This window comes from Mustela putorius, unplaced genomic scaffold, assembly GCF_011764305.1.
Source record: "Mustela putorius furo isolate JIRA1106 unplaced genomic scaffold, ASM1176430v1.1 tig00003859_pilon_pilon_pilon, whole genome shotgun sequence".
Classification (NCBI taxonomy): Eukaryota; Metazoa; Chordata; class Mammalia; order Carnivora; family Mustelidae; genus Mustela; species Mustela putorius.
In genome coordinates this window covers 2,673,208-2,685,952 of record NW_025422011.1, presented here as the reverse complement: position 1 = coordinate 2,685,952, position 12,745 = coordinate 2,673,208, and the positions used below count along the sequence as shown (strand labels likewise).

The 12,745-nt window shown below is 57.6% G+C and overlaps 2 protein-coding genes across 7 annotated transcripts in view; both read left to right on the top strand.

Annotated features, from left to right (window-relative positions):
- CD82 (CD82 molecule) overlaps nucleotides 1–5,928 on the top strand; it is a 49,723-nt gene extending 43,795 nt beyond the window's left edge. Inside the window, exons 6-9 of the mRNA XM_004763192.3 lie at nucleotides 1,049–1,150; nucleotides 4,186–4,392; nucleotides 4,672–4,755; nucleotides 5,011–5,928. Of these exons, the coding sequence (XP_004763249.2) occupies nucleotides 1,049–1,150; nucleotides 4,186–4,392; nucleotides 4,672–4,755; nucleotides 5,011–5,088 (471 nt within the window). The 3' untranslated portion in view covers nucleotides 5,089–5,928. The remainder of the gene's footprint in view (nucleotides 1–1,048; nucleotides 1,151–4,185; nucleotides 4,393–4,671; nucleotides 4,756–5,010) is intronic.
- On the top strand, nucleotides 5,838–12,013 carry LOC123387752. 6 transcript variants are annotated; one of them, XM_045065995.1, is made up of 6 exons: nucleotides 5,838–5,978; nucleotides 6,273–6,374; nucleotides 8,622–8,775; nucleotides 10,334–10,489; nucleotides 10,952–11,069; nucleotides 11,237–12,013. In XM_045065995.1, the coding sequence occupies exons 3-6, from the start codon at nucleotides 8,654–8,656 to the stop codon at nucleotides 11,780–11,782; spliced, it is 942 nt and encodes a 313-aa protein (XP_044921930.1). In that variant the 5' UTR covers nucleotides 5,838–5,978; nucleotides 6,273–6,374; nucleotides 8,622–8,653; the 3' UTR covers nucleotides 11,783–12,013. The 6 variants fall into 6 exon arrangements, with proteins under 6 accessions (XP_044921930.1, XP_044921928.1, XP_044921931.1 ...); XM_045065993.1 differs by lacking the exons at nucleotides 5,838–5,978; nucleotides 6,273–6,374 and adding an exon at nucleotides 6,381–8,497; XM_045065996.1 differs by lacking the exons at nucleotides 5,838–5,978; nucleotides 6,273–6,374 and having other exon boundaries at nucleotides 8,643–8,775; nucleotides 11,237–11,448; nucleotides 11,688–12,013.
- Nucleotides 12,014–12,745: the final 732 nt, after the last annotated feature.

Genomic DNA, 12,745 nt, shown 5'->3' with positions numbered 1-12,745 from the left:
TGGGTGCGATCCTCTGTTGAGAGCCGCCCCTGGGCGGCCTTTGGGGCTGAGTCCTTTTATTCCTTGTGCCCCTCATCTGCCTTTGTAAATCGTTGTTTCCTTGGTGGCGTTGAGAAAAGCAGATGCTTCTCTCCCTCACCAACGGACCCTGAATTCCCCGACACAGTCAGGATCTGGAGTTCGCAGGGTTGCAGGGCAGGCATGAGGACTAATGGGGAGAGTATGTGAGTACTGCCCTGGGGCGCAGCATTAGGCGGTGAACGTACAGCCATCCGTTATTCAAGTACAGCTCATGTCTGACCTGGCCAGGCTTCACCAGGTATGGTCCTTGCTCCCATGACTCTGACATTTTAGTGGAGGGGAGACACAGTACATCCTGAAAAGGAATGAGCTCGCAATGACAATGCTATGAAACAGCAGGCCCACCCTTGCAGGCTGAGGAGAGCCTGGGAGGGGGTGTTGGAGGGGACAGAGAAGAGATATATTCTGTAGGATGGTCCAGGAGGGCCTTTCGGAGGAGGTGACCTTTAAACAAAGCCCTGGAGGAAGTGGACCAGTGAGCCATGTTAATATGTGGGGGAAGAGGATGACAGGTGGAAGAGGAAGTGCAAAGGCCCTGAGGCACGAGCATGCCTAGCAGAAAGACAGCAAAGCAGATCTGGGTAATTGAAGTAGAAGGTGAAAAACAGAAAATGGTTTGGGAAGAGCGGGGGCGAAACAAGGCTGGGCCTTGTGGGCCACTGACAGGATGGCGGTGTTCTTCCTGAGGGATGAGAGGCCACCAGAGGGCGCTGAGTGCCGAACAGACTACAGCACAGCTGTGGTAGGTCCTGACTGCCCCGGGCTTCCTGTGATGGCCAGCAGGGGCCTGGCACCCTAGAAGCACTAGAAAAGCAGCTGGCATGAATAGTAGGATGCTTTTGAGTGTGAGCATGTCCCCAGAGCTGGGGTGGGTGAGGAGAGAGGCCGTTTAAGTAGATGTGACCAAAGGTGGGGAATGGGTTTCAGGAAATCCGACCTTGACCCTTACTCTCCCCTCCGTCTGCAGCTAAAGCAGGAAATGGGCAACATCGTGACCAACCTCATTCAGAACTACAAGGACAGTCATGAGGACAGACTGCAGGAGGCCTGGGACTACGTGCAGGCCCAGGTAAGGCGACGGTGGCAGGGGTGGGGGTGGCGTGAGCGTCCTGGCCCAGTGTGTCTGAGTCTGGGTGTCGTCTGCCTGACTGAATATTCCAGAGAGTTTGTATATGAGTGTGTATCTGTTGGGGGCAAGGGGCCTATGAGTTGTACCCCTGCCTAGCACCCCAGCTCCCACCCCAGTCTCTCAGGGGGCCCAGGGTCTTGGAGGCTGCCCGGGGCTCCTGATGCCCCCAGTCTATGGCCAGAGCAGGAGGGCCCTCCTCGCAAGCCAGGCTGGGGAGTGTCAGGAGTCCCTCCGGGGGGTTAAGGAACTGGGTGCCAAGGCTGATGTGCAGACACGAGTCTGAGTGGAGGCTACCTCTGGGAGGGTATTGGCATGGGATATACCCATGGGAACCTTCTGGAGTGAAAGGAATGTTCTATCTAAATCCTGATCCAACTGGCAGTCATGTCAGTCTATGTTTAAAATTTTGTCAAGCTGTGTGTGTGTGTGTGTGTGTTCCACCTCAGGTAAGTGAGAGAGACAGACTGACTGAATGAAGGAATGAGAGAATGACTGACTGACAGATTCCATGACTGACAGACTGAATGAATGAATGATGGACTGGCGACAAAACGACTGACTGACTGACTGAACGAATGATGAACTGTCTGACTGAATGAATGAATGAATGACAGAATGAATGAATGCATGCATGAATGATGGACTGACTGGCAGACAGAATGACTGACTATATGAATGAATGAATGAATGAATGAATGGTGGGCTGGCTGACTGACTGAGAGACAGAATAACTGACTGGCCCACTGGGTTCCCAGCATGCCCTGATGGCGAGCCAGTCACCACACACACAAACGGACCTCGGGGATCAGGTCCCAGAGGCTGTATGCCCTTGGTGGGGACCCAGCGTCTCTGGGCTGCCGCAGCGGCCTCCTATCTCCCGAGGGGGCACCGGCCACAGCGGTCACTCAGGGCCTGCCTGCAGCTCTGACTGACTGCCGCCTGGCAGGGGACTGGGGTATGAGGGGCAGGGGTGGGGGCAGCGGGAGTAGGTCCGACTCCACGGCACCAGGAGAGCAGGGATCTGGAGACGGGACTCTGTCCAAACCACATGGGTGCATCCCCTTTTCTGGGCCGTGAAGAGGGGAGGGTAGTGTTTCCTGCCTCACAGTGTTTGGTGAGGAGGACCAGATGGAGCCGGGTTGGGGGGGGCCTGTGTCCGCTGTGGCGCTCAGTGCCTGTGGGAAGATGTTTTCCTCACACGTTCAGTTTGACCCACAGTTGCTGAGGTTGGGGGTTCCCTCATGTCCCAGGATGAACACGTCCCTCCTTCAAGGAGCCTGGGGGAGAGGCGGGTCCCTTGAGAGATGGTGCGCACCCTGCCGTGGGAAGCACTTGACTGGTTGGGGGATTTCTGCAGCTGGTGAGGCCTCTAGATCATTCTGATGTCTGTCAGATGCCTCCTTGGCACGGTGGTTAAGAAAGCTGACTGAGTCAGGCCCCTGAGGCTGGGACTGCCAGCTCTGCTGCTTGCGGAGCCTGGGTCCCTGTCTGGCAAACAGGGCCTTGGACCCGTGCTTGTGTGAGAGGAGTGTGTGAAGCCGGTGGCGCTTACACAGCGCTTTGGTGGCATGTTGGTGATGAAGGCTTCTTGGTCTCGGCAAGAGGCGGGGTCGGGGACTCTGCCTGGTGTGGTGGTCAAGGAGCGCTGTTGCCTTCTGATGAGGGTATGAGGGCCTGGATGCGCCCCTCAGCGGTGCTGGCCTCTGGCCCAGGCTGGAAGCTGCTAAGCATCCAGACAGAGGGAAGAAGGACAGAAGGAAGGAACCTGTCCCAGCCACTGCCTGAGCTTGGCTCGCCCCCTGCTGGTCACCAGGCTGCTGGTCAGGGACCCGCCACGTTGAGCTGGGAGGGAAGCAGGGGGGACCATCCATGCACCCAGCGAGGGGGACGTGAAGCTTACCCTGCAAGTCCACTTAATCCTCCCAGGGACCCTGGCAGAGTGGCTCTCGCTAACCCTTTACCACGAGGAAGCCGGGGCTGGTGGCTGGCACAGGCCCTTCCCCAACTCGGTTCTTCCTTCCCAGGGGCCTTTTCAGCTCAGGCCTAGCTCCTCACGTCCCAGCCCTGTCAGGAATTCAAGCCCAGATGTGACCCACAGCCCCTCAGGGTCCCTTCACGAGACCCACGGAGGCCCTTCTGGCCCAGGGAGTCTCAAAAGGCCTTCTTCCCCTCTGGAGCTAGAACATTTTCTCTTCCAAAACGCAGAATTGGCCATATCTCCTTTTTCACCTTGACAACCAGGAAGCTCACAGCCAGATCTCAATTCTAACATGTACACAGCAGCTAAAAGTGGAGCTGGCCTTTCCCGAGCCATCCAGATCAGAGCTGGACACTTGGCCTGCCTCGTCCCGGGGAGTCCTCCCAGCAGCCCCTTGACTTAGGAACCTTTGTTACCCCATTTCGCAGATGAGGAGACTGAGGAAAGCACTTTAACCGAAGTTAAGCTGCTGGTACATGGCAAAGCTGGGATTTGAACCCAGTCGCTGGACTCCAGACCCCACGCTCTTTTTAAAAAATTATTTATTTCAAGTAGGCTTCATACACAATGTGGGGCTTGAACTCACGACCCAGAGATCAAGAGTTGCCTGCTCTACGGACTGAGGCTGCCAAGCTCCCCGAGACCCCCACTCTTAACTGTGTGTTGTTTGCCCTGCTCTGTCCCACTTATCTGTGTCCTGTCTTTCAACTTGAACGTCCCTCCTGTGCTGCTTTGTATTTCTACTGCCCCTGACTTTTTGTCTCTTGCTGTTTTAATGTTTATGATGTCTGTTTCCTGAAAGCCCCTTTAAATTCCCTGTGGCTCCCAGAAGCCAGAGTGAAACCTAAACTCTGATCCTGGTGGTTTGCTGGGCCTGGGCGGGAGGGGGGTGGTGGCTGAAAGTGGTCGATCTGAGCCTCTGTCCTGGAGATGCCGCCTCCCCCTGGAGGGCCGCCTGCCTGAGAGCTGTGGGCGTGAGCAGCCGGTCTCCCCGCAGGTGAAGTGCTGCGGCTGGGTCAGCTTCTACAACTGGACGGAAAATGCGGAGCTCATGAACCGCACCAACATCACCTACCCCTGCTCCTGCGAGGCCAGGAGGGAGGAAGAGGACAGCTTCGTGGTGAGGAAGGGCTTCTGTGAGGCTTTCGACAGCAACAGGACCGAGAGCGGGAACAGCCCCGAGTACTGGCCCGTGTACCATGAGGTGTGTGGACAGCTGTGGGGCCCGCGCTGGACTTGGGGCACCCTGGGGTCTGGGTACTCGGGCCACCCTTCCTTCACTTAGCTGTTTCTGCCTTTGATTCACCTGTTTGCTTGTCATTTGTACCTGCAGCAACATATTCGTTGATTTACGCAGTCAGGGAACACACAGACCCCGCTCTGCCGGCCCTCTGGGCCAGGTCAGGGCGGGGCGTCCCGGCCATTGTGCATGGTGGGGTGAGGCTGCGTGGTGGGGTGACGCGGTCGTGTTTTCCCCTTGTAGGGCTGCATGAAGAAGGTGCAGGCCTGGCTGCAGGAGAACGTGGGCATCATCCTAGGCATCTGTGTGGGCGTCGCTGTCATCGAGGTCTGAATCCCTTCCCCCTCCAGCACCCCGGCTCCGCCCCCAGCCCTACCATCCCCGCTGATGGCCTCAGGGAGGCCAGGCCGGCCTGATCACTGTCCCCTCCCTGGGCGCCTCTGCCGCAGGAGCCACAGGCTGGTCCTGAGGCTTTCGTTGTGGGTCCACTCCATCCCGCTCAAGCCCCGGGACCCTCGCCGACCTGCACAGTGAGATGCTGCCCTGGGTCCTCCCTCTGACTCCTGCCCTCTGCCCCGACAGCTCCTGGGGATGCTCCTGTCCATCTGCTTGTGCCGGCACGTCCACTCTGAAGACTACAGCAAGGTCCCCAAGTACTGAGGCGGCTGCTGTCCCCCATCTCCCTGCCAGTCCCCCCGCCTCCAGGCTCCTCAGGGTCTCCAGGTTCTGCTCTAGGCTCACCGCCCACCTCACTCCCCGTGCCCGTCCTGTGCTGGCCGGAGAGGGGAGGCTTTCTGGGGCCTGGACCTGTCTCCCTACCTTTCTGCCTCCAGACTTGAGCCCCAGCGGCTCCGTGGCTGCTTTGCTTCTTGCCTGCCGGGATCCGCGTAGGCTCCCAGAGAGAACGCTCCCACGGCGTCTCTGCACAGGGGCACGGGGTCTCTGCCCACCTTGGGAGCTTTGTACATGGGGTGGGGAAAGGTGTATTCAACATTGGGGATGGGGGTGGGATTTGGAGAAGGCATCGGGGCTGCCCACTGCGTGGGTAAACTTTTTTTTTTCCACTATAATTCTTCTATCTTTGGTTTTCACATTTTCATTGAAGGTGGTGGGAGAGGGTGGGCTTTACCTCACATTCGTAGGAGCAGCAGCCCATCACCAGGCCAGCTCAGATCAACCGAGGATGAGGCTCTGAGCTGGGCCGAAGAAGGGGTCCCCTGGGCCGGGGAATCTGGACTGGCTCTGGGCTGCTTAGGGAATCCGGGGGATGAACCCCGGGGGTATGACACAGCTGGTCCTGCGTTTGCCAGGATCCCGAGTTGTCCAGGGAAAGGGGGGTGGGGGGAGGATGCTTTCCCCAGAGAAACTAGGCGGGCCTGTCCTTTGAGGGAATGGGTGGGTGAAACTGTGCCTTGTAAGGCAGTGGGAAGGGGCCCTGTGCACAGTTCTATAAAACACGTCCAAGATTTGACAAGTAACATTAAAGAGGATTTGTAACGATCCAGCTTGCCGCCTGGAGATGCTGCTTTTGGAGTCCTGAAAACAAACTGGTAAGAGGCGGTCTACCCTCAAGTAGGGCTGGAAGGGGCATTGGTTGGGAGGTGTTTCCGCAGGGCCCACCAGGTGGCGCTGCTGCCTAGCCTTGGAGCCTGGCAGAGCCCAAAGTCCCTGGCTTCTCCAGGCTCCTCACCAGCCCCAGCCCTGTGGGTCTCTAACTCCAATGGGAGCGCTGGTGAAATGGTTCTGGGCCCAGGGGATTCTGATACAGCAGATCTGGGCTGGGGACAAAGAATCTGCATTTTCAGCAGCTCCCCCAAGTGACTCCTGAATCATGTTGCTTTTAGATTCTCTGGTCCCAATAAGTTGTAGCTACAGAAGCCCCCAGGAGAGATGGGCAGGGCAGAGGAGGGGCACGCAAACCAGACAGCCTTGTCTTCACTGAGGAGGTGAGGGGGGGGCGTGCATCTTAGGGACAGTGCAGCTGTTGATCTGAACCTAATTAATTTCTTGCAAGAGACGTTCTGTGGCTGACACTCTGGCCTGTGGAGGACATGGGGTCAGCCCCAGGGGGCTGAAGAACCCTTAAGCTCCACAGAGCCTGTTCTCTGCTGCAATCAGAGGCTCTCCCCGGGGCGCTCAGCCTGCACAGAGGCCTGAGGGCTCGGAGGGAAGCCATCCCAGCTTATTTCCTTTATAACCTGCCTCATTCTGTAGGCAAGTACATGTAATAAAACATGAACCATAACAGGGAAAATAAGAGCTTATGAGGAAGTGCAGCCGTGGGTGAAATGAGACCAGCCGACTTGGCCAACCTGGTGATGGCGAATCCATGCTGTGCACATCCTGTGTTCTTCACTGCTGTACTTGCAGCAGATATCACTAGTTGATCACCGTTCTCATTTCCTTAGCCCAGAGGCACCCTGGCCATGCTCCAAGCAACCCGGGGATCGTTACCAGTTCAGTACTGTCCATCAATCCAGTTGGCCTGGGACATGAAAGCAATTGCCGTCTTTGAGCTCTAGTTGTTCAGTTGAATCGAACTAATTTTCTCTCTGAGCTTCCTGGAGGCCAAAGCAAAAAGGGAAACTTTATCAGTTCTATAGCTCTCATTTCCCAGTGCTTCCATAGCTTAGCTACTAGGAAGACTGTGGCTGGCTGGAATCTAGAATTCAAGCCCACCCTCAAACACACAAACTTTGATATCCCTTCATGACTGGAGCAGAAAGCATAAACAAGCCCCCTATCCCTGACCTTGTGCTGGTTAAGGGCAGCGAGGACAGAAGCTGTGCATCTGCCAATGAGGAACCAGGAAGACCCAGCGAATGCCTGAAAAGTGATTGGATGACAGTTGTACATAGTAATTGGGGCCTGAATAGCATCTGCTCAGTTCCAGTGCCTTTGACTGTCAACTGACTGACTCCCTATAATCCTGGGAGGCCCATGTTCATTATCCCCAACTTACAGATGAGGACAATGAAGAACACATGGTTAAGTAATTTCCTCCACATTCTCCTGCTTCCTGGGGAGTTGGGAGCCGTCCCACATTTACTGTCTGCCTCCTCTTGCCCAGGGAAGGGACCCACATGCCACCCTTGCACCAGTGATGGCCTTCCAGAGGGAGAAAGGCTGGGTTAAGAGACAAGCCTTGGTCCCTGGCTGTAGGCCAGGCTCCCCAGTCAGATAAGGAGACTCTGGGGCTTCAGCTAGATGAGAAGCTGTGTGGGGTGGGGACACAGTCCAGTTCAGCTCAGAGGTCCCTTGGTGACCACGTGACCATTCCCCATTAGCAGGTCTCAGGGAGGGCTTCCCTGAGAAGGGCTTGGGCCGTGTTGGGGCAGGAGAGTGTAGGTTACCAGATGGTGGGGTTTTCCTGTCGCTCTGTGATGCCTGCTGTGGGGAGCTCCAGGCATGAGACCTGGGGAGAAGCAGGTACCAGGGGGCTTGCGTGTTCCAAACTGTGGTCTCCAGCAGGCCCCTGGTGTTGGGGACAGTACCCAGGGTGGGGCTAGCAACCATGAACACAGAGAAACTGGGGGCCCCTTTCTCCATGTGTGTCTCCCCTCCTTACTCTCTCTAGGCTGGGGTGGGGGGAAGAAGGGGATGCTGGGATGGCCCAGAAAGCTGAGAGCTCCACCCAAAGAGCAGGAATCGGCTGGCCAAGATGCCCAGGGGTTTGAGGCTGAGGCTGGGAGTCTGAAGGATGGGAGTGGGGGTGGGGCAGCAGGCAGGAGGCAAGGGGGACCATTGTCCCAGGCCACCTGCTGGCCCCCAAATTAAATGGGACCAGCTGTGGGTGTCAGCGGTAGATCCCCCTCTGTGGCCTTGGGTTGCCTCCCTCTGGGTAGGCAGGCGGGAGAGAAGGTAGAAGGTTCTACCCAGCCCTTGGTTGAGGGTCCTGCCATCTTAGTGGTGGCCCCGCACCTCGTACCTGGCATAAACGAGGACCCCTGGGGAGGGTCCATGTTGCTTCTCAGGTTGGCTCTTCAGAAGAGGAGGGAGTCCAGGGATGTGGGTTGGATCTAGCTGTTCCTCAGTCTTCCCGTGTGACCCTGGGCCACAGAGAGCAGGGGTGAGCTCAAATCTGTGTTTGCAAACTACATTAAAGAAGGCTGAGAAAATGTCAGAAGTTATTAAGAAGATGGGCTAAACCCCCAGCCAGCTTCCTCCTGAGGCTTCTCCCCTGTGCCTTGCAGCTGGAAAGTACCAGAGCCGGCCCTGGGACTCCATGGATCTGACTCTAGACTTCCTCCTGCCTCCGCCGCCTCCCAGGCTTCCTGGGACCACCCCCAGGCTGGGCTGTGTTGTCAGACCCAGACCACGGCATGACTTCAGTGACCTCTGGTCATCGTGAGCACTGAGTCTGCTGGGACCCTCACTCCTACCTCCCGGGGTGGGGATGGGGGGCAATTTCCACCGTCTTCCTTTCCCCCATCCCCTACTCCCCCCCTCCCATTGCCTCCAGGCCTGTGAGATTCCGTAGGGAGGGAGCAGAGTCCAGCTTCTCTAGTTCCCAAGTTGGCTTCTCCATCCCGACCCCACCTGGGGCTTCCATCCTTCTTGCCTCCCTCCATGGGCTGCCGGACCAGCTGGGGGGGCTGTGAGGCCTTCTGTGGAGGTGGGGGGGAACCCCCAGGCTGTCATCTTTGCCATGAATGTCCTAGCCAAGGGACGTGTGGCTCAGATGATGGCCACCGCGGCCCCATGATGACCTGGTTGCTGGGACAGAGGGTAGGAAGGTGCGAGGGTGCCCCTGGGTAGAGCCAACCCATGGCTCCCTGGGACCAGGCAGGAAGCATGGGGACAGGGTACTGCTTGCTCTCTGGGTCCTTTGGGGAGTCAATGGCAGCGTCCAGGAAGGGGCTTGGTCTGGCACGGACACGGACTATGGGCATGGGAGCCAGACTGGAACCGGAATAAGTTCCTTCTTTGTGGATAGGCAGGAGGTGTGGGGGAGACTAGAGGGTGGGCTAGGGTAGACAGAAATATTCCAGTATTTTTGTAACTGTTATGGCTATATAGGCAAGTACTGCCGGATATCAGCCCAGTGTGTGCACACACACACATACACACACACACACACACACAGGCCCTGCCACCCCCTGAGGGCTCAGTCCATTCCTAGCTGTGAGGGAACCCAGACATCTCCTCCGACTAAGCTGTGGCCAGCGTTGGGCAGGCAGGAAAGGTCAAATGTCTGCCAGCCTAGAATGTTCCAGACCTGCCCTGGCAGACCCCCACCATCCTGCCTGTTTCCTGGCAGAGTCTCCTCCAGCCCCGTCCCTGGGGTCTTCCACGTCAGCGGGTTTCCTGGGCCAAGGAGCCAGGTGCTGAGGGTGGCTAGTGTCCCTAGTGACAGTCCAGCCCCCAGGGCCTCTCCCAAGCCAGGACTGCCACCACTTCCTCCCCAACTTGCCACACTGCCTCTGGTCAGGTATCTGGCTGCTCTCTGGAGTTTCTGGAACCTGTGGGCTAAGCTTCATTTGCTCACTGTCTGATCGTTCATTCGTTCAGTTATTTGTTCGTTCATTCATTTGTTCATTCATTCATTCAATGAACACTTAAATGGGCACCTCGTCTGTGCCAGGTACTGTTCTAGTCTCCCAAGAACACAGCAGTGAAGAAAAACAGATCCTGGGCTGTATGGCACCTGTGTTCTGGTGAATATAAGGGATCTCGTACACCTACACTCCTAAGCGTGTGCACACAGGCCGCTCACACACGGAGCCACCATCGCTGCCCCCAGCTTGGTCAGTGCTGACTACTGCTGAGGGACCCCCTGGGGCCCATGCAGAGCCTCTGTCGTCCTGTGGAAGGAAGTAGCATAATGAACAGCGAGTGGACAAACAGGAAAGGGTGCGGAAGTTCTCACATTCAGCCCCCTTCCCCTCTGGCCACACTCCCGCAGGAATCACACCCTCGTCCCCCGCCACCCCCAGGCAGCCCGTTCCCCGTGGAAACAAATTGGGCAGCTCTTGCTCCTGGGCAAGCAACCTCTCGGACTCATCCGTGACCTGGAGGCTGTCATGCCAAAGTCCCGGTGTTACTGTGGTTGTCACATGAGGTAACAGACACCATGATCTGCTTCCCCGGGGACGCCTCTTCCCGTGAGGGCTCTGAGCTTCAGCGGAACCCCGCATCCCTCGGCACTGGCCCTCCCTGGACAGGAACAGGCCAGTGAAGAACATCGGTGCCGCCAAGGCAGGAACTGCGGATGGGTCCAAGAGGCTGGGACTGGGGCAGGAAGCAATCTGCAGCCAGCCAGAGCGCCACGGCGGGGCAGGGAAGGCAGCGGGGGGAGGGGGGAGACCCTCCTTGTGTCTGGGGAAGGTGTGGGGCGTGGGAGGTGGGAGGGGCCGTTCGAGGCCATCTGAGCTGGAAGTACCCACCCCCACTCCCAGCTGCCCCCTCTGAAGTCATTTCCCACCTCTCCCACCCCCCCCCCCCCACACACACCTGCCTTCAGGGCTGGAGCGATGTCAGTCCCAGAAGCAAATTCCTCCCTCCCCCTCCAATGTCACCTCAGATGCCTCAAGCAGGTCCTCTGGGAACGGGAGTGGGCTTCCTGCAGGATGCTGGGGGTGTGGAGCTCGGCAGAAACAGCAGAAAATGCAGAGAGGCTGCAGGGGAGAGAAGGGTGGAAGGTGAGGTTGAGAGAGGCCCCAGCAGCCTCTTGGAGGAGGCTCAGGGCTGGAGGGTGCCGGTGGCAGCTGACCGAAATGAAGAGGTTTAGCCTCTGCCCTTGTGTCACATACCTGGGTGAGCCCAGCTTGGGCTTTCCAGGGGGACAACGACCCTCTATTCCCACTAGTCAATCCTCCAGGTGCTGGTTTACAGAGGACTCTGGGCCTTGGGGCCAGGAAGCATCCTGCGTTTGCTGGGATGGGAGGAGAGAGTCCCTTCCCCAGAGGGGCCCAGCTCCAAGCCTGAGGGAGCCCACAAGGAGGAGGGAGGGGGTGCTGGGGTGAGATGGAAGCTGCGAACAAGACCCCAGCCAGAGGAGGAGCTGGGAGCAGGAGGCAGGTCAGCTCTGCAGGGTGAGGCGTGCCTTGGGGAGCAGACAGTGGCAGTGGGAGGGCAGAGGAGGAGAGGGGGTGGGAAACCAGCAGGCGCAGGCCGGTGCCTCTCTCTGGACCCTGTCCCCTTCCCAGTCAGCAACATCATCGTCCTCTCAGCAGCCATCATGTACATAGTGCTAACTTTTAACCCCCCCCCCCCCCCGGGCAGAGAAGACACATTTGCTACCCTCTGGCCCCCATCAGGTGTGGACACCAAGGCTTGGAAAAGCTACATGGTGTGCTGCAGGCTGTCCCTCTGCCCCAGTCGAGGAGGAGGAGTGGTTCACGCTGTGGTCTGAAGCAGCTCCCCTGGAGTTGTCAGTGAACAACCAGAACGACTGTACTTGACGATCACCCAGGGGAGATCCTGGTATTGGAAGGATACCAGGTTGGAAGGATACCAAGTTGGAAGCCATGGCTCTGCGTCCTGTGCCTCCTCCACCCGGGAGGCCAATGGAAATAAAGACAGCTGGTTCAAAAGGGAGCCCTCGAGGCGGTGGCCCTTTTTGAAGAGGCTCGACTCAATGACATCTGACATTTCATCCATTGATCTGCACAGTAACTATTGGGCACCCACTGAATGCCAGGCTCTGTGGAGGGAATCCGGGCTCAGCCAGGTGAATGAAATCCCTGGGGTCCCCGAGCCAGCAAGCTAGAGGGGGAACATAGGCAAGACCCACAAACCCCAGCGGCAGTCAGCTCGCCCTCAGACACAGAGACACCCAGCTCACCCACGGCCAGCCGCAGATGCGAGAGGACCCAAGGACCACCCTGCTGAGCCCAACCCACATTTTTGACATGCAGAATCATGAGCTACATAGATGGCGGTTGGGGCCCCTACATCTGGGGCTAGTGTTACACAGCAGTAGCTAGCTGATACAGTGTCGGCCTGAGGGAATGATGGCGAAAATGACAGCCATCTCTTGCTAGGCCCAGTTCCAAGCTCTCGGCAGAGATCACCTCACTTAATCCTCCCAGTGGCTCTGAGAGTTGGTCCTTGGCTCCTCACTTTATAGGCGAGAAAACGGAGGGCCAGGAAGACCATCCTTATCTCTGGCCACCTGACCAGTTGGGGGGAAGAGACAAGATTGAAACCCAAGTCTGTCTTCAGGAGCTCAGCCCTGAGTCACCTTCGCAGACGAGCCTCAATGTCAGCGCGAGTCGGCAGCAAGGAGAGGGTGTAATGTATTCTGCACACAGGGGCTGACGTCACTGAGAATGTTCTCAGCCTTCCGTTCCCCAAGAGTTATGCCCCGCATCCC

What these genes read in the sequence shown, in the direction of transcription:
- LOC123387752 (XM_045065995.1), top strand. Translation starts at nt 8,654, where the DNA reads ATGGATCTGACTCTAGACTTCCTCCTGCCTCCGCCGCCTCCCAGGCTT. An exon ending in TACTGTGGTTGTCACATGAG is followed by an intron (nt 10,490 to 10,951) that starts GTAACAGACACC and finishes ATGTCACCTCAG; the next exon opens with ATGCCTCAAGCAGGTCCTCT. An exon ending in AGGGGAGAGAAGGGTGGAAG is followed by an intron (nt 11,070 to 11,236) that starts GTGAGGTTGAGA and finishes TATTCCCACTAG; the next exon opens with TCAATCCTCCAGGTGCTGGT.